The 25160-nt window shown below is 37.9% G+C and overlaps 2 protein-coding genes across 2 annotated transcripts in view; both read right to left on the bottom strand.

Annotated features, from left to right (window-relative positions):
* Nucleotides 1-489: 489 nt before the first annotated feature.
* selenol (selenoprotein L) lies at nt 490-14540 on the bottom strand. The gene is made up of 10 exons (XM_067384619.1): nt 14409-14540; nt 14097-14178; nt 13936-13989; nt 13555-13600; nt 10088-10215; nt 8338-8452; nt 7984-8106; nt 2421-2558; nt 1730-1896; nt 490-1190 (listed from the first exon to the last, which is right to left on the bottom strand). The coding sequence occupies exons 1-9, from the start codon at nt 14509-14511 to the stop codon at nt 1777-1779; spliced, it is 909 nt and encodes a 302-aa protein (XP_067240720.1). The 5' UTR covers nt 14512-14540; the 3' UTR covers nt 490-1190; nt 1730-1776.
* Nucleotides 14541-15032: 492 nt separating this feature from the next.
* Nucleotides 15033-25160, bottom strand: part of ttc13 (tetratricopeptide repeat domain 13) — a 32880-nt gene continuing 22752 nt past the window's right edge. Inside the window, exons 19-23 of the mRNA XM_067384623.1 lie at nt 24706-24841; nt 21503-21582; nt 16309-16387; nt 16143-16222; nt 15033-16062 (exon numbers count right to left, since the gene is read on the bottom strand). Coding sequence (XP_067240724.1) covers nt 15948-16062; nt 16143-16222; nt 16309-16387; nt 21503-21582; nt 24706-24841 — 490 coding nt within the window. The 3' untranslated portion in view covers nt 15033-15947. The remainder of the gene's footprint in view (nt 16063-16142; nt 16223-16308; nt 16388-21502; nt 21583-24705; nt 24842-25160) is intronic.

The raw sequence follows: 25160 nt of genomic DNA, 5'->3' as shown, positions 1-25160 counted from the left end.
TTATGACGTAACAAAGACTCGTTTACTGAAATCATGTGATTTTGGCGCTCTGAACCACTGATTCGAAACAAAAGATTCGTAAAGCTTCGAAGCTTCATGAAGCAGTGTTTTGAAATCACCCATCACTAGATATTGTGGAATAAAGTCGCTACTTTGTTATTTTTGGCACACAAAAAGTATTCTTGTCGCTTTATAATATTAAAGTTGAGGAACGACATGAGGGTGAGTAATTTTTGGGTGAACTAATCCTTTAAAGAAGCATGCACGAAAACAGCATGTTTTCCCTACAACTCAAAAATGGGCATTTACAACATGGTGTAGTAAATGATCTGTGGGGTATTTTGAGCTGAAACTTCACAGACACATTCTGGGGAAACTTGAGACTCATATTACATCTTGTAAAAAGGGGCATAATAGGTCCTCTTTAAGGGATAAAATTATTGACGGCAAGGGGACTTTAAAATTACAATAGCCTACAGATCGAGACGGCTTTAAAGCTAATAGACTAAAATGCCACAAAACCACAAAATCTTTTGTTTGTAAGGTTTGAAAAACATGGACAAATGATAACAGTGAAACATACTGAATTATTTAATGATGTTTATTGGTGTTTAATGTGTTTGTGTGAAATGTGTTTTCTTTTTGTTCTTCTAAAAAATTCTTTAGAATTATGGCTTGTTGTTTCAACCCTGTCAAGAATTTGTTTTATAAGCTTGAATCACTTGGAAACTACTGAAACAAACAGGTTTAAAGTGAAATACGACTCTTGATCTATGCTGAAAGGTGGATAAAAATCTAGTCTCATTCTCGCAGACATCAAGCTCTTTATTTAATGTGGGCTTCAATTATCAAAGAAATTCCAATCTATATAAATCAGTTATATTTTTTATTTCTCTTTTTGTAAACATTTACCTTTCACAGTAAATAGTAGTTAACTTAATAAGATTATTTAATTTCATATGACTTGTATAATTGTAAAACTGTTTAAAAGATAATGAAGTTAATAATCTGATTTCATTTAATCAAGACAGTAGTTAATGTGTGATTAAGGTGCTAACTCAACAGACGAGAAGCTGGGATGACCAGAGGGTGTAAATATACATCAGAGACGACTCTTCATAAGTGTATGAGTTTGAGTCAGATCTTCATCCATACAACCTCTGGGGGAGCTGTCTATCTGTGGAGCCAACCTATAACAACACATTTAAGGCCTAAAGTCAGTGACAGCCAAGGTTCTCTCAAAGTTATGAACAAACATTCTTCTGGTAACTTTATTAGAATGTTTGGTCAGAGTTATCTGGTCTTTAACAAAATACTAGCAAAAAAAGCACAATTTATACATAATTCGTGGAACTTTTTCATGAAACTTTTTAGTTAGAAGTTCATTTAACACTTTTTAAATGCTGCTACTTGCTTCAGAACATTTAGAGAACATTGAAAAGTAACATTCCCATAATGTTTGAAGACTTAAAATTCTCGTAACATTCATATAACCAAGAAAAAAGCTTACTTTTTTAACATATTTCAAATAACAAAGTTATATGAATTTATAATGAGTATCATAGTAAAACAGCAGCTTCCCAGTTTTACATTTTACAGATAAGTGAAATGATTTAGGGCTTCTAAATGTCTAAATGTCTTTCTAAAGTCTGGCATGAACATGAATGAGTATAACTTTTCAGGAACTGAAACTACTTATGAGGATGGCAAGGAAAGCAGTTCAACGTACCAGAAAGACCAAACCTGAAAGCTCTTTTTCTCCAGGACTTAAGAATGCTAAGAATGAGCAGAGACGGCAGCCAGAATCTGTGTAGCCGACGGTCTGTCCACAGGGCTTTTACACGGGTAGGAAAATATCACTTTACCACCCTGGTCCAGCACAAAATCACCTCCCATCTGAGAGAGAGACAGAGATAGAGGGCTTTTAATCAATTTTCAAGAGTCCTAGACTACAGGGAGACAAATGTTTATTCCTCACTGAGTATTATGCAATATTTGGAATAAGTTTTTATGGATTTGGCACATTCCACAAATAGCCTGTCTCTCTTAAAATCATCTTTTTCTTCACAATCAGCAAATAGTCAATGAAAATCCTGTTGTTTAACCTCAAACAAAACACTATATCAGCTTTTTTTATTTTCTATTGTTATTTTCTTTTCTTTAAATGCAGAGTTATGCACACACAAAGAATTTGTTTTGGTGACAAAAGTAGCTTCCGGAACACAGAGACAACAACAGTACACAGATAGTAAAATAAAGTTATATAAGATACACATATGTATATATAAATAAACAAAAATAGACAAATTTGTATGTACAGGTGTGCTGTAAACAGCAGAGGTCTTTTATTGCTCTTATGCCATAAAATCCTGGTGTTGGATTCTTATGTTCTGTACATAATATTTTCAGTAAATTGTCACCTGAAATAGATCATCGATGAACTGAGGTGGCACATCGGGCAACTGTCGGTTCATCACCAGAAATTCAGAGTAGTGGAGCATTAATTTAAACTTCATCACCTTCCTGATGGATGAACCCAGACCGAAAGCTTGATACACCTGTAACACATCATAAACAGAAACTATCCAAGGTCAGCTACAACATAATTCAGCCAAATCCGGACGAAAAATTGTCATTTTCATCAAACATTTTTGCTGAGAAAAAAAGCGTAATAAATAAGGGAATATTTTTTAAAGCATTTACAATTACAATAGTAGCCAAAAGTGATGTCCAGCCTAGTAAAATGGACATCTTTACCCTTTATTCAATTATTAAACTTTTGTAAGCATATTGTGTAGTTGTGCTTGGAGTCAATTGTTTTATTTGTGATAACAAAATAAAACATGCCAAATTGTGCAGACATAATTTTTGGCCAGGCTGTCATACAAAGAAATTATGAACACATGCAAAAACAAGAGAGAACTGATTAATCAATGTAGGCTTTTTTTTTTTTGAAAGCTTTGTTTTTCTATCCATTTTTTTTTGGCATAGTAAAATAAAAGCTGTAGTTTGCCCTTTTTTGCCAAATAATTTTCTCAAATATATAACTTATCCAAGTTTTGTGTTTTGTTCTTCTGTCAAATTTTAAGCTGCTGTCTGTAACTTTTTGAGTTAAAAATGATCCAAAATCAATTTAGCATGTACATAACCAGCCAGTGTTAAAAACTATCTCCTTACCTAAGCCCGATTCACAACGGTAATGTTATGATATGCTGGTGTAGAGATGAGGCTGATACGGATTTCCACAATGAACATAGAACTTTAATCAAACAAAGGCAAGGAACGCCAACATACACAGTAAATAACATTCAGAACGGAACAAGGAGTGAAGGGAGTGAGTGTCATATAAAGGGAGTGCTAACAATAGAGTCCAGGTGCAGGTGATCCGTGATGCTAGGGAGATGACGAGGGAAGTGAGTGCAGGTGTGGAGAACAGGAGGATCTTGGGAAATTGAGTCTGGCGCCCTGGAGACCTCAAACCGGAGCAGGGGGATGAGTAGACTGGAGTGGAGGTCTCCAGGGCGGGCTCAAAATCCATGGCGGGTCAGGAGTCGTGGGCAGCCATGGAGGGTCAGGAGCCGTGGGCAGCCATGGAGGGTCAGGTGCGGCGGGCAGCCATGGCGGGTCAGGTGCAGCGGGCAGACATGCAGCGGGCAGACATGGCGGGTCAGGTGCAGCGGGCAGACATGGCGGGTCAGGTGCAGCGGGCAGACATGGCGGGTCAGGTGCAGCGGGCAGACATGGCGGGTCAGGTGCAGCGGGCCGACATGGCGGGTCAGGAGCTGAAGTCCTCACGCCGTCAAGCCCAGTCGGCGCAGAAGGACCGGCGGGAGATGGCGGAATCCACGGCTCCGCCGACCGAAGCGCAGCCGGGGCCCCAGAAGGCCGCAGTTGAACACAGACGACAGACAACAAAGTGAACACCAGGGGGAGTGAGGAAGCCAACTGGAAGCAAGGGACGGAGGGACGGAGCGGAGACGGAGGAGTGCAGTCCAGAGGGGAAGGCAGGCTGACGAGGGACCAAGGTGTGAACGGGGGCATGATGGAGACTTGTGAGGCTGGAGGACTGATGGGCCATGGTGGAGACGAGGGAGGTTGTAGCCAGGGTGTAGGTAATCGCCCAGAGGTCCGAGGTGGAGATCTGGGCGAGGGGGCTTGAGGAGGAGGTGCAGTGCATACATAAATGGATGGAGGTGGGAGAGGGAGGCAGGGAGGGAAAACAGTCTTTGGGCTGGCGGGTACAAAAACACAGTTCATAATAGGGGTAGCTGGCTCGGCGGCGGCTGGAGCGGCTGACTCGGCGGCGGAGACTGGCGCTGCTTGCTCGGCGGCGGAGACTGGCGCTGCTTGCTCGGCGGCGGAGACTGGCGCTGCTTGCTCGGCGGCGGAGACTGGCGCTGCTTGCTCGGCGGCGGAGACTGGCGCTGCTTGCTCGGCGGCGGAGACTGGCGCTGCTTGCTCGGCGGCGGAGACTGGCGCTGCTTGCTCGGCGGCGGAGACTGGCGCTGCTTGCTCGGCGGCGGAGACTGGCGCTGCTTGCTCGGCGGCGGAGACTGGCGCTGCTTGCTCGGCGGCGGAGACTGGCGCTGCTTGCTCGGCGGCGGAGACTGGCGCTGCTTGCTCGGCGGCGGAGACTGGCGCTGCTTGCTCGGCGGCGGAGACTGGCGCTGCTTGCTCGGCGGCGGAGACTGGCGCTGCTTGCTCGGCGGCGGAGACTGGCGCTGCTTGCTCGGCGGCGGAGACTGGCGCTGCTTGCTCGGCGGCGGAGACTGGCGCTGCTTGCTCGGCGGCGGAGACTGGCGCTGCTTGCTCGGCGGCGGAGACTGGCGCGGCTTGCTCGGCGGCGGAGACTGGAGCGGCTTGCTCGGCGGAGACTGGGGTTGAGGGCCATTTCATCCCCTCAAATACAATTAAAATCCCCACAGGCACTGGAGCTGGCTCTGTGGGGACTGGAGCGGGCTCTGGAGAGACTGGAGCGGGCTCTGGAGAGACTGGAGCCGGCTCTGGAGAGACTGGAGCCGGCTCTGGAGAGACTGGAGCCGGCTCTGGAGAGACTGGAGCCGGCTCTGGAGAGACTGGAGCCGGCTCTGGAGAGACTGGAGCCGGCTCTGGAGAGACTGGAGCCGGCTCTGGAGAGACTGGAGCCGCTTTCTTCCTCCTCCTCCGCTTACTGGGCCCAGTAGAGGAATATGGGTCCAGCATGGGGCAGGCAGGGAGTTCGCTGGAAAGGTGTGCGGAGGAAGCCGGAGATTGACTGACTGGCCCGGCCAACCGTTTTTCTGGATGGACTGGACGACAACACTTATCCTGAACCCTATCCACGAAGAATTTGGAGCCATTTAAACACAAAATTAAATTGATAGTTTCGCTTAAGGAGAAACAAAAAACAGGTTCATCAAAACGGATAGTGTCGTCATCCAATCCATCCAAAAACAGGGAGATCAAAACTGCTTCAGGCCAGTCAGACAAATAAGCAAGCTCAACGAACTCCTCCACATACCTCTCCAGCGAACGTCCTACCTGCAGGAGCCCGATAAGGCGATCGCTGGCTGTCAGGGTGAGAGGCGTTGGAGGAGCTGGATCCAGGGAGCTGGGGAAAGTCTTTTTTTGTGAAAATCCAACGTCTTTGGTCCGTTCTTCTGTTATGATATGCTGGTGTAGAGATGAGGCTGATACGGATTTCCACAATGAACATAGAACTTTAATCAAACAAAGGCAAGGAACGCCAAAATACACAGTAAATAACATTCAGAACGGAACAAGGAGTGAAGGGAGTGAGTGTCATATAAAGGGAGTGCTAACAATAGAGTCCAGGTGCAGGTGATCCGTGATGATAGGGAGATGACGAGGGAAGTGAGTGCAGGTGTGGAGAACAGGAGGATCTTGGGAAATTGAGTCTAGGGGAACAAGGGATCTGTAACAGGTAAATTTGTAATAATATTTTCTAATTCAGGTGGTACTGGTGGGTTTCTGTGGGAAATTTGAGCATGCCACTGCTCATTTTTACATCATTGCGTCACGTCTGTTTACCTAAAGAACGAGTCCCAGCTAGTAGGCTACTGTATATCGCATGTGACGGATGGCGGATCATTTATAGCCTTTTCTCATAGCAGCTGCAATAATTAAACATCATTTTGATGGCAGATTGTATGGTATGACAAATGGACAATTAGAGATTAGACTGTACAGAAATTTAAATCTACAGGTATCGCTAATACACATAAATGCACATAGACATGCAATGCTGATGTTGTTAACATTAACAATTTGAGAAAGTATAACAATAATAATAATTTTCACGGTTTGATGTGATATGAGCTAATCAATCGTTAGATTTAATCACCACTGGTAGCACGATTTATTGTAATGCTTTTTTCCCCCCATGTGAGTGGCAGATTTGTTACTTATTTGTTCAGATGACAAATAATTATTATTTTTGTAGCGTCTGAATAGATCAAACACAAAATTGCTCAACAAGACCAACCCTTCACCCATGCAGGCTCCGTAATGTCTGGTTTCCCCACTGAGCGCTATCACCCCATCTGCACCATTGGCTCTTTACACACACTTCAACAACACTTAGGAGTCAGGACACAAGAATCATTGACAACTACTGTATGTCTAAATGAATGAACATGCATCTCCCCAGTGCATTTTGTGCATTATATCTCTTTGTATATTGTTCTTTGGTATATTGTAAAGTGTTATAAATGAATGTATTTCATCTAGGTGATTTTTACTATCAAATTACTCCTTGTTTAATGACTCACATTTTGGTGAATATCAAAATATCATAGAATGCATTGTATGTTTGTTATATTTATCAGAGTATACATGGATACAAACCTAGGCAAATGAACTCACTTTCAAACAAAGGAAATCCCCTGCCAGAGAACTGCACCTTTTCTCATTGGTCAAGCTCGAAGGTGTCGACTGTCTGGAGAGTTCAAAAGCCCCCACAAAAATCACACTCAGTTAGTTTCTAGAGTTCTTCTAGTTCTTCTGGTTCTTTGTTCTTGTTCCTGTTGATACTACGTGAGGGCCACTCGGCCCAAGCCGGGCTGGTAGGCCTCCATTTCACTTCAAGCCATGCACAACTGCATCGACCGCAAAAGAGTCAAATTAACAGCGCAAAGTTTGGCTTCATTTTCTTCCTCAACGCCGAAGATATTGATTACAGCTTCCATGCCAGTGGACCGAACCATCAAGGATTTCTCCTGAGCCTGCAGATCCGGACAGCTAAGGCATTTGCAAGTATCGTTTGAATACTAAATGGCAATTTAGTATTAAGATTGTGAACCCCTTTATAGTATTGAAACTAATGGTTCGTCCAGTAATTGTTAATTTATTCTTTCCATTGTTTCATTTCCCCTGTTATGATATGGTTCAGATTAATTTTCTCTCTCTCATTGCATGAATGGTATGTTTGTCTTAATTTGTGTTCCGAAGATTAACGAAGGTTTTACGAATGTGGAACAGCATGAGGGTAAGTAATAAATGACAGAATTTTCATTTTTGGCTGAACTAACCCTTTAAGTTAATTCGATTAAATGATTCCAATATTTATAATTAATTATGATGACTTATGATTAATTAGTAATATATTTTCCTTTTGAGCTAATTTGCTTACATTTTGGTCATACTTCCACGACTACAATCTGTGATTCCGAAGTACCTGACAGCCACACATTCTCCTCAAAACATTAGATTTATCCGCGCGAGGTGCTGTGCCGTGCTGATGCACAACCCATGTAAAGATGATAACTGCAATTGCAGGTTTCGAACAGAGATGGCGACAAAGAGGCAAAACTTACGGACTGCAGCTTTAAAATATTTTAAAAATACAAAATACTTTTGTCATATTTTGATGGTTTAATCAAACATTTATGGTCATTCAAAACAAATATCCCCTCCGGACATCCCCTCCTACTACATAAGAGCTTAAAATTAAGCAAAGAAAGGACTAATTATGCTTTTCCTCACCACTCTCTCTGCATCCAACAGCATGTCAAATTCATAGCCTGTCTGACCAAGCCAGAACGTTGCCCCTTCAAGAGAACCATACGAGACCACCAGCACCCGCAATGACTGAGCTTCCAGAAGCTTCTGTATGAGAAAAAAACAGAAACAGGGTTGATGATTCAAAGAACATGGTAATGCTGACTTTGGAACATTCCAAAATAGCAGCACAATGTTTTGCCTGGCCAAGACCACAGCTGGGTCAACAAGATATTCTCCAAGCAAGTGTCCATAAGCAGAAATGGCTGAGGTCTGCTTCTGGCTGTGCTTAGTTGCAGCTGTGCAGTTTTTATCTTCATTAATGACAGGCTGTCTTACCTTGCTGTCCTTCAACTCAGTCAGGTGGTCTCGTCACGGCTGTCATCCAAAATGCCGGAGCAGCACAAGGAGGAGATTCTCTCCCTTGCCCAAGTACTGACTCAGAGACACATTCCTGCAAGAGTAAAGAACAACCACAGTGTACATTACAGTTCAGACATGTCATATCAATTAATGAGCTGGAATTTGAACTGAAATAACTACAAAAGTAATTTCAATAAATATTGACATTAAAATTTGGGGTAAATCAGAGCATTTACGAAGTTGTATTCCACCATGGTCCATAAAAATTAAGTTTAAAAAGTTACTAAAAATGGTCAATATTTTACATGTTTCCATGTTTATTAGATTAAATACACTACCATTCAAACATTTGGGATCAGTATGATTTGTTTTTGGAAGAAATTAATACTTTTATTAAGGCTTGATGAAAAGTCACAGACATTTACAATGTTCCAAAAGGTTTCTATTTCAAATAAATGCTGTTTCTATTCATTTTTTTTTTTTTCAACAAAAATATGAAGCAGCAAAACTGTTCTACTTTCAACACTGATAATAATAAGAAATGTTTCTTGAGCAAATCAGCATATGATTTCTGAAGGATCACTAAAGACTGGAGTAATGATGCTGAAAATTCAGCTTTGCATTACAGGAAAAAATTACATTTTAAATTATATTAAATTACAAAAATGTTATTTTAAATTGTAATAATAATAATAATTCACAATATTACTGTTTTTACTGTATTTTTGATCAAATAAATGCAGCCTTGGTGAGTACAGGAGACTTACACAAGAGAAAAACATTACAAAATTCTAATGACCAAAACAGTATGCACAACCCTTATTGATAACTTTATCTCTTTTCACATACTGATACTATCTTTACAAAACATTGATCATTAACTACAGTGGCATGAAAAAAGTATGTGAACCCCTTGCAGAATCTGTGAAAATGAGAATTATTTTAATAAAATAAGAGGGATAAAAAAAATGCATGTTCAAATATGCAAAAATGCTTGAAAACTGATGAATCTGTAGGACCTGGAGGAATTTTCTGAAGAACAGAGCTCAGTTTAACTGCTCAGGACAAACAAGACACTCATGAACAACCATCAATACAAACAAACAGTCGTGGATCATCAGGTAACCACACACAGCATTGAGAATCAATGGTTCACATACTTATGAATGGGGTTATTTTAATAAATTCAGCTATTGTTTTGTCTTGTGAACTAAATGCAAACATCTTTTATGTAAAATATCTTACTCAGGACAGTACTAAACAAAAAATAACATGCATTTTTTATTATCCCTCTTATTTTATTCAAATAATTCTCATTTTCACAGATTCTGCAAGGGGTTCACATACTTTTTCATGCCACTGTATATAAATGTAAAAAAAGTTGAATTATAGATATAGCCTATGGATTATATAGCCTATAAAACAACAACAAAACTTGCAGTGTTAAATTTCAACCAGGTAATAAAGTTATGATTTTCACAATGCATCACATATTTAAGCTAGAATCACAAATGTGCTAAAAACTGATTTCAAGCTACAATCCATCTTATAGACTAAATATGTAACCACAAGTTAAGCACTGATGTAATTACAGTTGTGATGTAGAGTAATAAACACTTGCAACTGAAGGCCCTTATTTTGTTTCAACAGCAGAAGAACCCTGTCAGTAGTTCTGGATTGTGGCTTCATCTGAATAAGAATAGTTATCATATAATGTTTATCTCACTCTTTAGTTTGGACGTGTATAAACCGTGTATCCGAGCTGAGCATCTGGGCTGCAGGACACTCGGAAAGAATTGTGTCACTCATTTGCATCTGAACATCCAGACGTTTCAAAAAACTATCCCACTCCACCTGTAAATCAAACAAACATCCATTCAGCACAGTAAATTACTCACTCACTCATATACTAAGGTAATATATTAAAACAATTTAACATTTAAAAACAAGCAGTCTATGTAGTGCTGTAAGGATACATGGTGATGACAAAAATATAAGACAGGAGGAAAAATTATATCTCAATGCTTTTGCATTCTCTCGAAAAACTTTTGCATTCTCTCGCCAATGTATAGCGGTCCACCAAGAAATTTTGCGTTCTCTCGCCAAAGTATTGCAGGTTCAGAGAAATGTTGTTCTCTCGCAAAAATATTGCATTCCACCAAGAAATTTTGCATTCTCTCGCAAAAGTATTGTGTTCCCCTGAGAAAGTTTGCGTTCTCTCGCCAAAGTATTGCATTCCACCAAGAAATTTTGCCTTCTCTTGCAAAAGTATTGAATTCCACTTAGAAATTTTGCATTCTCTCGCCAAAGTATTGTGTTCCTCTGAGAAAGTTTGCGTTCTCTCGCCAAAGTATTGCATTCCACCAAGAAATTTTGCCTTCTCTTGCAAAAGTATTGAATTCCACTTAGAAATTTTGCATTCTCTCGCAAAAGTATTGTGTTCCTCTGAGAAAGTTTGCGTTCTCTCGCCAAAGTATTGTGTTCCTCTGAGAAAGTTTGCGTTCTCTCGCCAAAGTATTGTGTTCCTCTGAGAAAGTTTGCGTTCTCTCGCCAAAGTATTGTGTTCCTCTGAGAAATTTTGAATTCTCTCGCCAAAATATTGCATTCCACCAAGAAATTTTGAATTCTCTCACAAAAGTATTGTGTTCCCCTGAGAAAATTTGCCTTCTCGACAAAGCATTGCATTCCCCTGAGAAATTTTGCGTTCTCTCGACAAAATATTGCATTTCCACAAATAATTTTGACTTCTCTTGCAAAAGTATTGAATTCCACTGAGAAATTTTGTTCTCTCGCCAAAGAATTGTGTTCCGCTGAGAAATTTTGCGTTCTCTCGCAAAAGTATTGCATTCCGCTGAGAAATTTTGTCTTCTCTTGCAAAAGTATTGTGTTCCCTTGAAAAAATTTTGCTCTCCCGCCAAAGAATTGTTCCCCTGAGAAATTTTGAATTCTCTCGCCAAAATATTGTATTCCACCAAGAAATTTTGCCTTCTCTAGCAAAAGTATTGAATTCCACCAAGAAATTTTGCCTTCTCTTGCAAAAGTATTGTGTTCCCCTGAGAAATTTTGACCTCTTGCGAAAGTATTGCGTTCCCCTGAGAAATTTTGCATTCTCTCGCAAAAGTATTGAATTCCACCAAGAAATTTTGCCTTCTCTTGCAAAAGTATTGTGTTCCCCTGAGAAATTTTGACCTCTTGCGAAAGTATTGCGTTCCCCTGAGAAATTTTGCATTCTCTCGCAAAAGTATTGAATTCCACCAAGAAATTTTGCCTTCTCTTGCAAAAGTATTGTGTTCCCCTGAGAAATTTTGACCTCTCGCCAAAGTATTGCGTTCCCCTGAGAAATTTTCGTTCTCTCACCAAAGTATTGCGTTGCTCTGAGAAATTTTGCCCTCTCGCCAAAGTATCGCATTCCCCTGAGAAATTTTGCTTTCTCTTGCCAAAGTATTGCATTTCCCCAAAAATTTTGCGTTCTCTCGCCAAAGTATTGCATTCCAGCAAGAAATTTTGCCTTCTCTCAGCAAAGTATTGTGTTCCCCTGAGAAATTTTGCCTTCTCTCACCAAAGTTTTGAATTCCACTAAGAAATTTTGCCTTCTCTTGCAGAAGTATTGTGTTACCCTGAGAAATTTTGCATTCTCTCGCAAAAGTATTGCATTCCACCAAGATGTTATGCCCTCTCTCGCCAAAGTATTGTGTTCCTCTGAGAAATTTTGCATTCTCTCGCAAAAGTATTGCATTCCACCAAGATGTTATGCCCTCTCTCGCCAAAGTATTGTGTTCCTCTGAGAAATTTTGAATTCTCTCGCCAAAATATTGCATTCCACCAAGAAATTTTGAATTCTCTCACAAAAGTATTGTGTTCCCCTGAGACAATTTGCCTTCTCGACAAAGCATTGCATTCCCCTGAGAAATTTTGCGTTCTCTCGACAAAATATTGCATTTCCACAAATAATTTTGACTTCTCTTGCAAAAGTATTGAATTCCACTGAGAAATTTTGTTCTCTCGCCAAAGAATTGTGTTCCGCTGAGAAATTTTGCGTTCTCTCGCAAAAGTATTGCATTCCGCTGAGAAATTTTTACTTCTCTTGCAAAAGTATTGTGTTCCCTTGAAACAATTTTGCTCTCCCGCCAAAGAATTGTGTTTCCCTGAGAAATTTTGAATTCTCTCGCCAAAATATTGTATTCCACCAAGAAATTTTGCCTTCTCTAGCAAAAGTATTGAATTCCACCAAGAAATTTTGCCTTCTCTTGCAAAAGTATTGTTCCCCTGAGAAATTTTGACCTCTTGCGAAAGTATTGCGTTCCCCTGAGAAATTTTGCATTCTCTCGCAAAAGTATTGAATTCCACCAAGAAATTTTGCCTTCTCTTGCAAAAGTATTGTGTTCCCCTGAGAAATTTTGACCTCTCGCCAAAGTATTGCGTTCCCCTGAGAAATTTTCGTTCTCTCACCAAAGTATTGCGTTGCTCTGAGAAATTTTGCCCTCTCGCCAAAGTATCGCATTCCCCTGATAAATTTTGCTTTCTCTTGCCAAAGTATTGCATTTCCCCAAAAATTTTGCGTTCTCTCGCCAAAGTATTGCATTCCAGCAAGAAATTTTGCCTTCTCTCAGCAAAGTATTGTGTTCCCCTGAGAAATTTTGCCTTCTCTCACCAAAGTTTTGAATTCCACTAAGAAATTTTGTCTTCTCTTGCAGAAGTATTGTGTTACCCTGAGAAATTTTGCATTCTCTCGCAAAAGTATTGCATTCCACCAAGATGTTTTGCCCTCTCTTGCAAAAGTATTGTGTTCCCCTGAGAAATTTTGACCTCTCGCCAAAGTATTGCGTTCCCCTGAGAAATTTTCGTTCTCTCACCAAAGTATTGCGTTGCTCTGAGAAATTTTGCCCTCTCGCCAAAGTATTGCATTTCCCCAAAAATTTTGCGTTCTCTCGCCAAAGTATTGCATTCCAGCAAGAAATTTTGCCTTCTCTCAGCAAAGTATTGTGTTCCCCTGAGAAATTTTGCCTTCCCTGGCTAAAGTATTGCATTAACGCAAGAAATGTTGCGTTCTCTCGCCAAAGTATTGCATTCCCGGAAGAAATTTGCAAAAACATTTAAATAAAAATTTCCACCCATCTATCCCCCCCCCACCCCTATGTCACTTTAGGGGCTCTATAGCAATCATATTAAACATTAACAAGTTATATTACTTACTTCCAGTTGCAGTAAGCCTTCAACATTATCTCGAACCTCTGTGATTCTGTTAAATTGGGAATCAAATATTATCTATATAGTATTATGCCAATGGTACCCAATATGTAATGGATAATGTACAGGACACAGATGAGCTTTTTTTTAATAATGATTTTTTAGAAATATTGTTCTATCATGTGTGTGTGTGTGTGTGTGTGTTATTCTGTTTATTACATTGCTACTAACCAAATAAATACATTCATATTATTGATGACTGATTTATTGAATTGTGAGGGTTATCCAGGAAATTGGTCAATTAAATAATTATTATACAAAACATTTAACCAATGCCACAACTCACCAATCACAATCAAATATTGCAGAGAGTATTTCCATACTCACTGAAAAAACTGTTCCCATAAACGTTCTGCTTCCTTTTGGTTCTTCACACCCACACTAAAAGAAAACATATTCATATAATGTAATGGAGTTTATTATTTTGTAGTACAAAAAAAATATATCAAACATACACCATGGCCATGTTTAAAAACAAGTGTACACACCTGTTAAAGAACTTGGCCCCTGCTGACATCAGACCAAATAATGGATGAATTTTATTATTTACAATTTCTTGTGAAGAACCACCTAAACAACAGCAATAAATATGTGAATTATATATCTATAGACTGTATTCTGAAAATACAAAAGTTAATTATAGTAAAACAAGCCAATTATAAAACAATGCAAAGCAGAAACCTTTTTCATAGACACTCGGACTTTTGAACCATAATCTACACACAGACACACACTGTAACTTACATACATACATTTGCACACCCATAAGAAGTAAAATGATCTCAAATTGTTTAGGATACCTTTGGCGACATCATTTTCCACATTATCTAACGATGTTCTAATAAATCTTTTCAGTTCGTTCAGAGCACTTATAAGTGCGTTTTGGTCCACTTCAGTAGCCATGCTGTGCACACAGTGAGTTGCACATTGTACTGACCATCTGTCATTCAGCAGATCAGGTGATTGCGCGATCACGGAGCCTAAACGGTGATTGGTTGAACCTCATCAGCGCTAAGGAAAGTAACAGTTATCACGTGTCATCGTTGTTGTTATTTTTCAGTTGCAGTATGTTTGGGCAATTTACGTCTAAATAATGGCACTGAGAAACTTAAATATACATTGAAAAACAAAAAAAAAAAAAACAGTGACAAGTTTAAATAAAATTATCAGACCAGCTTCCGGGACGCACGGACCATAGAACACGTACCACCTAGTGGATGTACTGTGCACTACAAGCCTCCTTCTTGCCTACCCTGGTCAGTATAAATATTGTAAAGTTAAAATAATAGTAATATTTAAAAAAAAAATAAATAAATAAAAAAAAAAAAAAAAAAAAGATAAATTAAGACATTTATACATTTTTGATTTGCTCCCCAAAAAGGAATTAAAAACAGAGTAAACACAACAACACTGGTTTCTTTCAACTGATTTTATTGACTGTGGCTGCTCGATCAAATAAAGTCATAGATTTTCCTTTTTTTTTTTCTTGTGCGTTGAAGAACCCACCTTTATTTCCCCTCATGAAAGGAAAAAAAAAAAAAAACACAGTTGTTCTTACATTTTCACAGGAAAATAAAGGAAATAAGTATTTTCCATTAAGCACCAACCACATGAATGAGAAAACCGAAAAGCTACTTAAAATGGTCACTTAAGAAGATGCTAAAATAAAATTAAGGATTTATAAGATTAAGGAATTGTAAGACTCTTTTGCCTTTATCAACTGTAGATTGAGGTGTAACCGTTTCCAGTGTTTCAGATCACATGAACATCTCCATAATCTCATCGCACATTAATTCAGTTGAACCATTAAGTAGAGACAACAAAAAGAATAATAAAGAAGCCAGTGTGGACAGTAAACATGGTAAAATCTGCCTTTCAAACAACAAAAACATTAGCAAACATCTTTCCCCACTGTGTTCAAGTATTCAGAAAGGAACTCAGATCTGAAGAATATTGCTTGATAAACTCTTCAAAGGACATCTCTGCAACCAGTCACCGATTCGTTTCTAAAACCAAAAAGCAACTGATGAATAATAATTTAATAAAGATATTTTAAATTATATTCTGCTACATTTCCTGCTGTTTTTTTCCCCCCAACTCAGATTATGCTTGCAATTTCTGAACTTTAATTACATAACAGCAACACAAATGTATATTTAATTTAAAATTTGAACAAAGACTCAACTCTCTTCTCCATGTTTGTGGAAATCTAAAATCAAAGAGAATTTGCACTGAAATTTGATATGTAAAACCATGTAAAAGTGAGGACTGTGAGCAAAGATGCCCTGAGTAGAGACGGCCCTTGTTTGAGTTTTGAATAATTGGATGGTATTTCAAGTTTAGGATTTCTTGGGACAGTGCGAAGACGAGTCTGTATTTAGAACTTCAATCATGGTCCGCGTTAACTGGAACGTCTCTGAAACCGACGGAAGGTTCTGGTACCAACTCGGCAAACTAATAACAGAGAAAGAAAGACGAAAGTGTTACTAGTATGAATGTGAGCATTAGTAATAAGTAGTAGCTTCTTGTCATACCTCTTTAAATTCATCCAACTCTTGACGGTCTTACTGAAGCGATCAGGATTGGGTGTAGTCATGGCCTCGAAGTCAAACAGCTGGGTGACAAACCAGAAAAAGTTATGCATTATAACAGATACTTATAGAGTAACTGTAAGTGCAGTAATATTATTTATGTCTTTACCTTTCCAGATGGGATTCGGCCCAGCACTTCTTTCCCACTGGCCATCAGAGCTCCCATGACGACAGAATACGCCACAACACTGGAGGAATAACAGCGCAAGCAGGTATAACAAACACAAATTATTTCTGAAATATAGTCTGCTATGATTGAAAACTTGTTCAAGTCAGCATGAAATGAAAATGTACAATATCTATCTTCTAGAAGCATCTTAAAGGGGACCTATTATGCCCCTTTTTACAAGATGTAAAATAAGTCTGTGATGTCCCAAGAGCATGTACAGTATATTTAGCTCAAAATACCCCAGAGATAATTTTTTATAGCATGTTAAAATTGCCACTTTTCAGGTGTGAGCAAAAACGCGCAGTTTTTGAGTGTCCCTTTAAATGCAAATAAGCTGTTGCTCCTGGCCCCCTTTCCAGAAGAGGGCGGAGTTTCAAGAGTTCATGCTCCAACATACCAGCAACAACTAAGTAGGACAATCTCACGCACCAAAAAAAATCAGAAAGGGCTTTTATGTGCAATTTTTAACTAGGAAACTTATCTTGTTTATGATCATTTAGATTGCATGTGAGGACAGCATCAGTTCTGGATATGAAGTTTAAACATGAAGTATTGTTATTGACCCATCTTTCAGAACCAGTCTATGTGAAAATACAGCATTGAACAGACCCTCGTTTGTGAAGCAGTTCAAATGATTGGCACAAACGTACAAGACTTTACCTACTTTCTTTGGGACATTTCCTTCAAAAATGAAATTTAACTACAATGTCCTCAGTGACTCAGATAGCGGGAATCTATGGAGACTCTTATGCTCATTGGTACATCCCAAAATACAACACTTGTAATATCTCTGCTACAGTAAGGATACAGAAATGCCGGACTCTCTCAGTGCTTCTCACTCAGGGCTGTCTCTATGCTAATAGGTCAGATGGTTTTGGGTAGGGCTTCTGCCTACGATCACATAATTGTAGGGGAGAATCTGAATCTGCTCTTTTGAAGAGACTGCTTCTGATTTATGGGAATTATTAAAAAAAAAAAAAAAAAAGAGTGGATTTTTAATCATTACAGGCTGGTTGTCTACACACTGTGGACACACATCAGTGTTCAAACACCTTATAAAAGTGAATTTTGCATAATAGGTCCCCTTTAAATGACCTTTTATTATGAACTATTCATCCATTAATTTTTTTATTTGACCTTGTAATTATGAATCAAACATAATATGACATCATTGACATAATATGCTAGACTTTTCATTTAGTCAACTTAAAGGGATAGTTCACCCAAAAATGAAAATTTGATGTTTATCTGCTTACCCCCAGGGCATCCAAGATGTAGAGGACTTTTTTTCTTCAGTCGAACGCAAATTATGATTTTTAACTGCAACCGCTGCCGTCTGTCAGTCAAATAATAGCAGTGATTGGGAACTTGAACAATAAGAGTCGAAAAAACTTCCATAGACAAATCCAAATTAAACCCTACGGCTCGTGACGGCACATTGATGTCCTAAGACACGAAACGATCAGTTTGTGCGAGAAACCGAACAGTATTTATATAATTTTTTACCTCTAATACACCACTATGTCCAACTTCGTTCAACTTCCGGCTAGTGAGGTCAGATTGCGCTCTGACAACGGAAGTGATGTCTCGCGCTCATTGAAGTATATGGGCGTGACATCACTTCCGTCTTCAGAACGCGTTTTTTGACCTCGCTAACAGGAAGCTGAACGAAGTTGGACATAGTGGTGTATTAGAGGTAAAAATGATATAAATAATGTTCGGTTTCTCGCACAAACTGATCGTTTCGTGTCTTAGGACATCAATGTGTCGTCACGAGCCGCAGGTTTTAATTTTGATTTGTCTAAGCAAGTTTTATTTACTGTTATAGTTGAAGTTCCCATCTACTGCTATTATTTGACTGACAGACGCAAGCGGTTGGAGTTAAAAATCATAATTTGCGTTCGACTGAAGAAAAAAAACTCACCTAAATCTTGGATGCACTGGGGGTAAGCAGATAAACATCAAATTTTCATTTTTGGGTGAACTATCCCTTTAAAGGAGCTATATGTAGAATTCAGAAACCCTTGTTATTACTGACACCGGTGACCATTAAGTGAACTGCAGCCAGCAACTTATTGCTCGTGCTCGCACTTATGTACACATAACGTACATGAGACTGAACAAGATTCAAGGCCCTGATATACTCATGGCAAAGTTCTTTTTCATTATTTGTAAAATTAAGTAAAAAGTTGCATCGCAGTGATATACTGTTACCGAACATCCCAACGCCGTCCACCCTGCTGAGAACGACGTTTAGATAAATATTGCTGCGTTTCCACCGAAATTACTCGGAACAATTGTACCAGGAACTTTTCTCCCAGGAACTTTTTGTCCCCCCCAGACCTGTTGCCTTCTGCGTTTCCACGCGGTCTAAAGTACCGTGAAGATTAGGCTAATTTTTCCGGTGACGTAGTACTGTGCGTGACTGTTTCTTCCTGTCAGTGACTGAATTTACTGCTGCGTGGAGTCGACCAATTAAATGCGGTGTGAATCCGACAAATCAGCATGTTTAGGGCCTAGTCCCACCCCCGAAAGTTCCTGAACTTTGAAAAAGTACCACCTCGCCATCAGGGACTTTTCTGAGGGGGAAATTTTACCCGGAACTTTTAGTTCCTGGTTCCTGCGGTGGAAACACACCGAATACCAGCCCAAAGTCTCTAATTCCTGGGTAAAGTTCCTGCGGTGGAAACAGGGCGTAAGTAATATGTGCTGTGAGCTTTCCTCTCAATAAAAAAAAACACACAACAAATATGACTGCTGTGAGAAAACAGTAGTTAAGAAAGCATCTGATCATAGGCTACGTTTACATGCACCCAAATAATCCATTTGTAATCTGATTGACGGCTCAATCAGATTGAAAAACGTTCATGTAAACACCTTAATTGATCCGATTGAGCTCGATCCGAATGAAATTTCGATCGGATTGGAAGGGGTGGTTTATTCCTTTTCTAATCCGATCCAACAGCAAAAAATTACCATGTAAACGCTTGAATCCGACTACTTCCTCAATCATATTCAAAAGTCTCTGGAGCTCATGCGCAGTGCAATGTTGACACGCATTACGCAGTACGCAAGTTCACGTTCACGTCTTTAGTTGTAAAGATGTATGCCAACAGGCAGTGGCGTATGTATCCCTTTGTCATAATATTGGGATTTTTTCCATTTTAAAACAATAAGGGGAGCCAATGGATATCACACAAGAAGAAACGTGCAAACTTTGCGGAGGAGTTATGCCGGTGAAAAAGTCTCAACCTCATCCAGTATTCACTACAGAAAGTGAAAGTAAAAAGTGACAGAGCTGTCTGATGCTGCATTAACGGAGCATCTTTTAGAGACAAATTTCAACATAAAATGCTGATAACGGTATATAACTGTCTAAATTTATTCCATTATTTCTCTTGTGGCCGTACATGGTATAATATATGATAGTATTTCGTGTAAACAGGTTGTTTTTTGTTTTGTTTTTTAAAGTCGGTGCTTGAAGTAAAGCTGCGCTTAATTTTAATTGATGACAATATAGCCTACACTCTTAATAATTTTATAGGCCTATAACGTTAATTCATTGTATAAGACCTATTTTTTTTTTTAATCATTTCAAAGATAGCAAATAGCCTAATGTTATTATCCTCAGAGCACGTCAGTTATGCGGTGATGCGCTATGAAATTATTGCAGGGCAAATTATAATATTAATTTAATAATGAAAGAAAGAAGTCTAACTTAATAGTAATGTAACAAGCCTCCATTAATTGGAAATGCCAAATCCTCTTAATATTGCCAAGATTTGATGCTTTTGACAATATCTCGTCGATACATCATCGTCTGTTGACGTAACCCGGGTTACCGCAAGTGTGATTGATATGACGTCACACACGCAGAGCGCGTGCGCAAAAGTTTTAATCGGAATGTATATAAAACACATATAAACTGATATTTAAATCAGATTACAATGTTTAGAGTACATGTAAAAAGATCTGCAGTCGGATACAATTCATTCGGATTGATGAAAATTGGTCCATGTAAACGTAGCCATAGTGATGTGGATATATTTGCACCAGTTCTGAGATTCTCTGGCATCATGTTGACAGCCAGGTGAGGTACAATTACAAATTACAAATTTGTAATATACGAATTACAAAGTTATGATAGTTTGATTATAAAGTATATTTGACACTAGAAACTATATAGATCTGGCTCAATGAGACTATAGTTTGAATTGATCCCTTTTCTTTGCATGACATTGACATTACAGTACAGAATGGCTTTTTTCTGCATTATCATGGATATTGTATAAGCATTTGTTTAATGTGTCATTGAACATAAGAGGGGCTAAGCGTCACATCCTTTTGATTTTCCCAGCAAAAACGTCTCGAGTCCTTCACATAAAAATCAGTCTACAGGCTTTCATAGACAACCTAGTAATGTTGCTTAATCTGTGTTTTGAATATGATGGAGAAACTTGTCCAATCTTAGTAGGAGTAAAAACATACGCAATTAGTGATCAATTTATTAATCTGCAAATAGATTGTTGTTCATATTTTTACTTTCAAAGTAAAAAAAATGACAAATCTACAGTTATTTAGCTCACATTTTAAAATATATCTAAATACATCTTTTAAATAGTATTTTTATACATGTATTTGGCAATTGCTTTTCTTATTCCTTTTCAATCCTTTAAAAAAAGTATAATTGTCAATATCAATATCTAAATTAATAAAAGCAATTATCTTAAAATGCTATTAACAATGCTATTTAAAATTTGTATTGATTAGGTATTAATTATTAATTCAACTTCCTAAACCCCTAGCACCCACCTATTTATTTCATGACTTGATATTTACCTACATTTATCTTCAAACTCCAACTTTTAAACCAATTTTAAATAATAAACTTAGATTCTGCCTTGAAAAGCCTGAAAGTATTTAAACTGCTTAAAACATTCATGCTTTGTCTCAGCAGAATCAAAGATTATCATTATTTTTACCTAAACATTAATTAAATATGTTCATTTTAAAATCAACAACTTACCAAATAATTTCTACAGTTTTAATGCCTCTCACAGACTAAAATTTAAAATCCTAATTCTCATGCAGGCATAAATATTCTCTAAACAGTGAAATTAAATTGTTTTCTTACCTGGAGCCTCTGGATAGTGGCATGAGGTTACAGAAGTAATACACCAGAGAAAGAATTAAATTACACACAGCATCTGCATCCTAGAGAGAAAGAAAGGCAATAAACACTACTATAATAACAGTAAACGTCACGGTTGTATGTTTGTTTATATTTATTTATTTATCTCCTTGCTTTGTCACTCTCTGACTGTGTTCTGTCATGAAGTGAGTTCTAAAGTTATTAAATTGGAGAATCCCTGGTTCCCCGATAGTTTTTTTTTTTTTTTTAATTAATGATTTAAATAGATTATTTATTATAGTTATTATACAACAATCTATAGAAATATTCTTAATGTTACTTGGAAAACAGGACACAAGTTTAATTCATTTGAAATGCTTGTGCTAAATGTTACTGTGGCAAGGGGGATAAGGTTCAGTGGAGTCGCCAACAGGAGAACGAGGCAGGAGACGAACGGCGCAAGTAGGTCAAGTGCAGCGTGACTAACACCTGTGTCTTATTGCAGTGATTGGCATGGAAAGAATAAAAACTGACAGGTGATGGGCCAAATCAGAGAGAGACTGGTGGACTTGGGCGCACAAGAGGCTTGCTTGTAAAAGACTAAAGAAAGTTACTGTTGCCGTGAAGCACGAGTGGTGCTACTGTTTTTGTTTTTACACTCAAGAGTGGTTATAATGAATAGGACCTTAAGCCAAACCTGCGTTCTCCTTATTTATCCAGAAACGTTACAGTTACACTTTCAGATATAAGAAAAAAAATCCTGTTATCTCGTGCTCTGGCTACCATATATAGACCTGCAGTGCGCCATGTTGATTTTCTCCAGGGCCCTATGTTGCAGAGTTTGCGGATTTTCTCATTGGTCAACATTGATAAAGCGCTGATTGAGATTTTTTTTAACCTTCACACAGATAATACAAATGATGCATTAGGAGTTACATTTACAGACTAACTAAACTCATTTGGAGTCAAGCAAAACATCACCAGACCCACTCATTGTTTTAAATCATACACTAGATCTAATTTTATCAATTGAACTGATCTTATATACACACTACCGTTCAAAAGTTTGGGATCGGTAAGATTTTTAATATTTTTAAAAGACGTTTTGTCTGCTCACCAAGATTGCATTTATTTAATTAAAAATACAGTAAAATCAGTAATATTGTGAAATATTATTACAATTTAAAATAACGTTTTTCAATTGGAATATAATATAAAATGTAATTTATTTCTGTGTTGGAAAAGCTGAATTTTCAGCATCATTACTCCAGTCTTCAGTGTCACATGATCCTTCAGAAATCATTTTAATATGATGATTTGCTGCTCAAGAAACATTAATTATTATTATCAATGTTAAAAACAGTTGAATACTTTTTTTTTTTTTTTTTCAGGATTCCTTGATGAATAGAAAGAACAGCATTTATCTGAAATACTAAGCTTTTGTAACACTATACACTACCGTTCAAAAGTTTGGGGTCACTAAGAATTTTTTTTTTTTTTTTTTGAGAAGAATTTAAAGAAATTATTATTTTTTATTTTCAAAAGTGACAGTAAAGTCATTTAAAATGTCAACAGATTATATTTCAAATAAACACTGTTCGTTTGAACTTTCTATTCATCAAAGAATCCTGAAAAAAAAATATTGTACACAAATATTTTGTACATCTGTACACAATAAATGCTTCTTGAGCAGCAAATCAGCATATAAAAATGATTTCTTAAGGATGTGACACTGAAGACTGGAGTAATGATGCTGAAAATTCAGCTTTGCCATCACAAGAATAAGTAACATTTTCAAATAGAAAACAGTTATTTTAAATTGTAATAATATTTCACAACATTACTGATTTTACTGTATTTTTTATTAAATAAATGCAGCCTTGGTGAGCAGACGAAACTTCTTTATAAAACATTTCCACACTTTTGAACGGTAGTGTATTTTATTTATTTATTTATTTATTTATTTGACACAATGTCTGTTTTGTTCAATTTTGCTAATGAAACTATAATGACAAAGCAGAACTGTCTGTCTCCACGCAACACACAGCAGTGTTTGATTTCTGAATCCGTGTTTTGAATGAACCAAGTCAAACCAATGATTTAGCAGACCATTCATAAAAGACTTGTTGGACTTGACGTGGTGCTACACAGACCACTTCACTGATCTCTACCTTGATTATCGTACACTGATCATTCTGTGTAGTGCCGCTTCAGGTCCAACAACCCTAAAGAGAACCATTTACTTCACTTGTGAATGAATCAGCTGTTTGAATGAATCGATTGAATAAATGAAAAACTCAATCACTAAGACATTTACCGCCACCTCCTGGCAGCTTTAGTTTCTTATTTAGAGTCTAATTTTACTAAAAAAAATAAATTAATATTTTTTCCATATAAATTTTAAAGGTCTAGTTCACTCAAAAATGAAATTTCAGTCATCATTTACTCACCCTCATGGTCCAAAAGTTCATGTGTTATAAATTCTACGTTGAATCAACTAAAATATTTCTTTCTGAAGCTACTTTTTGTAATGTCAATTCGACGCTTTACACAATAATGACTTAAAATTGTCTTTTGGGGTTAATTTCTCACCCAAAATTGATATGCGATTAAATTGTGATTAATTAGATTAATTAAATTGCCACATCATGTAATTAATTTGATTAAAAATTTTAATCGCTTGACAGCCCTGGAAAAAAAATTATGCATCGTCATCAAATGACTATCACTTTGCTGATTTGCTTAATTCAATTGTTCAGTTACCATAGTTTAATCTGCATTTTAATGCACTTTGTATAAAAATATCTTAACTTTTGCCAGTCTGTTTAATAATGAATCAAGATTATATAAATTGCATACATATGATCTAATGTTTCTTATAAAATATAAAACTGAAAAATAATGTGTGCTGTCATCTAGGGAAACAGAGAGAAATGGGTGTAACAGTGTAATTAGTGTATGTGTGAGCGAGAGAGACAAGACACACAAGTCACAGAACTCCCATGATTCTCTGTGTAACAGGTCAGACAGGAGTGAGACTGCGTTTACATGACACTGAATTCATTTGCTTTAAGATACGTGACTAATGATCACACGCCACAGTCACATGACAGGTTTAGCAGGAGATAGAGGAGCTGGTGAAATTGATGTTCAGTGGTGTACAGAGAAGAACAGAGACTGAAAGACACACATACAGATGTTCTTACCCCTAGTTCAGTGGAGAGCATCAGGGTTTTGCCTTTGGCAGTGAGATCTTTATAGAGCGCTTCAATTTCTGACTGATACTGCTGCGTCCTCTCATCTGTGGTCTGAGTTTCTACTGAAAATAGCATGTTTCCCACTCTAACACACACACACAAACACACACACACACACACACACACACACACACACACACACACACACACACACACACACACACACACACACAAACACACACACACACACACACACACACACAATCATTAACATATGACACGAAATAAGGGCCGAAACAAGTATGTAAAAACACTTTACAAACTGCTAAGCAGCCTTTACACATTGTTGCACCAGGAACCATGTGAGAACTAGAATGTTAAAACTGGCTATTTTATTACAGAAGTTGATTAGTTTATGTAGATTAAAAAAAAATAACTATATGGATAAAGTTCCCTGATGAAAA

The sequence above is a fragment of the Chanodichthys erythropterus genome, chromosome 4 (genome assembly GCF_024489055.1).
Source record: "Chanodichthys erythropterus isolate Z2021 chromosome 4, ASM2448905v1, whole genome shotgun sequence".
NCBI lineage: Eukaryota > Metazoa > Chordata > Actinopteri > Cypriniformes > Xenocyprididae > Chanodichthys > Chanodichthys erythropterus.
The sequence above is the reverse complement of the archived record's forward strand: the minus strand, read 5'-3'. Positions and strand labels throughout refer to the sequence as shown.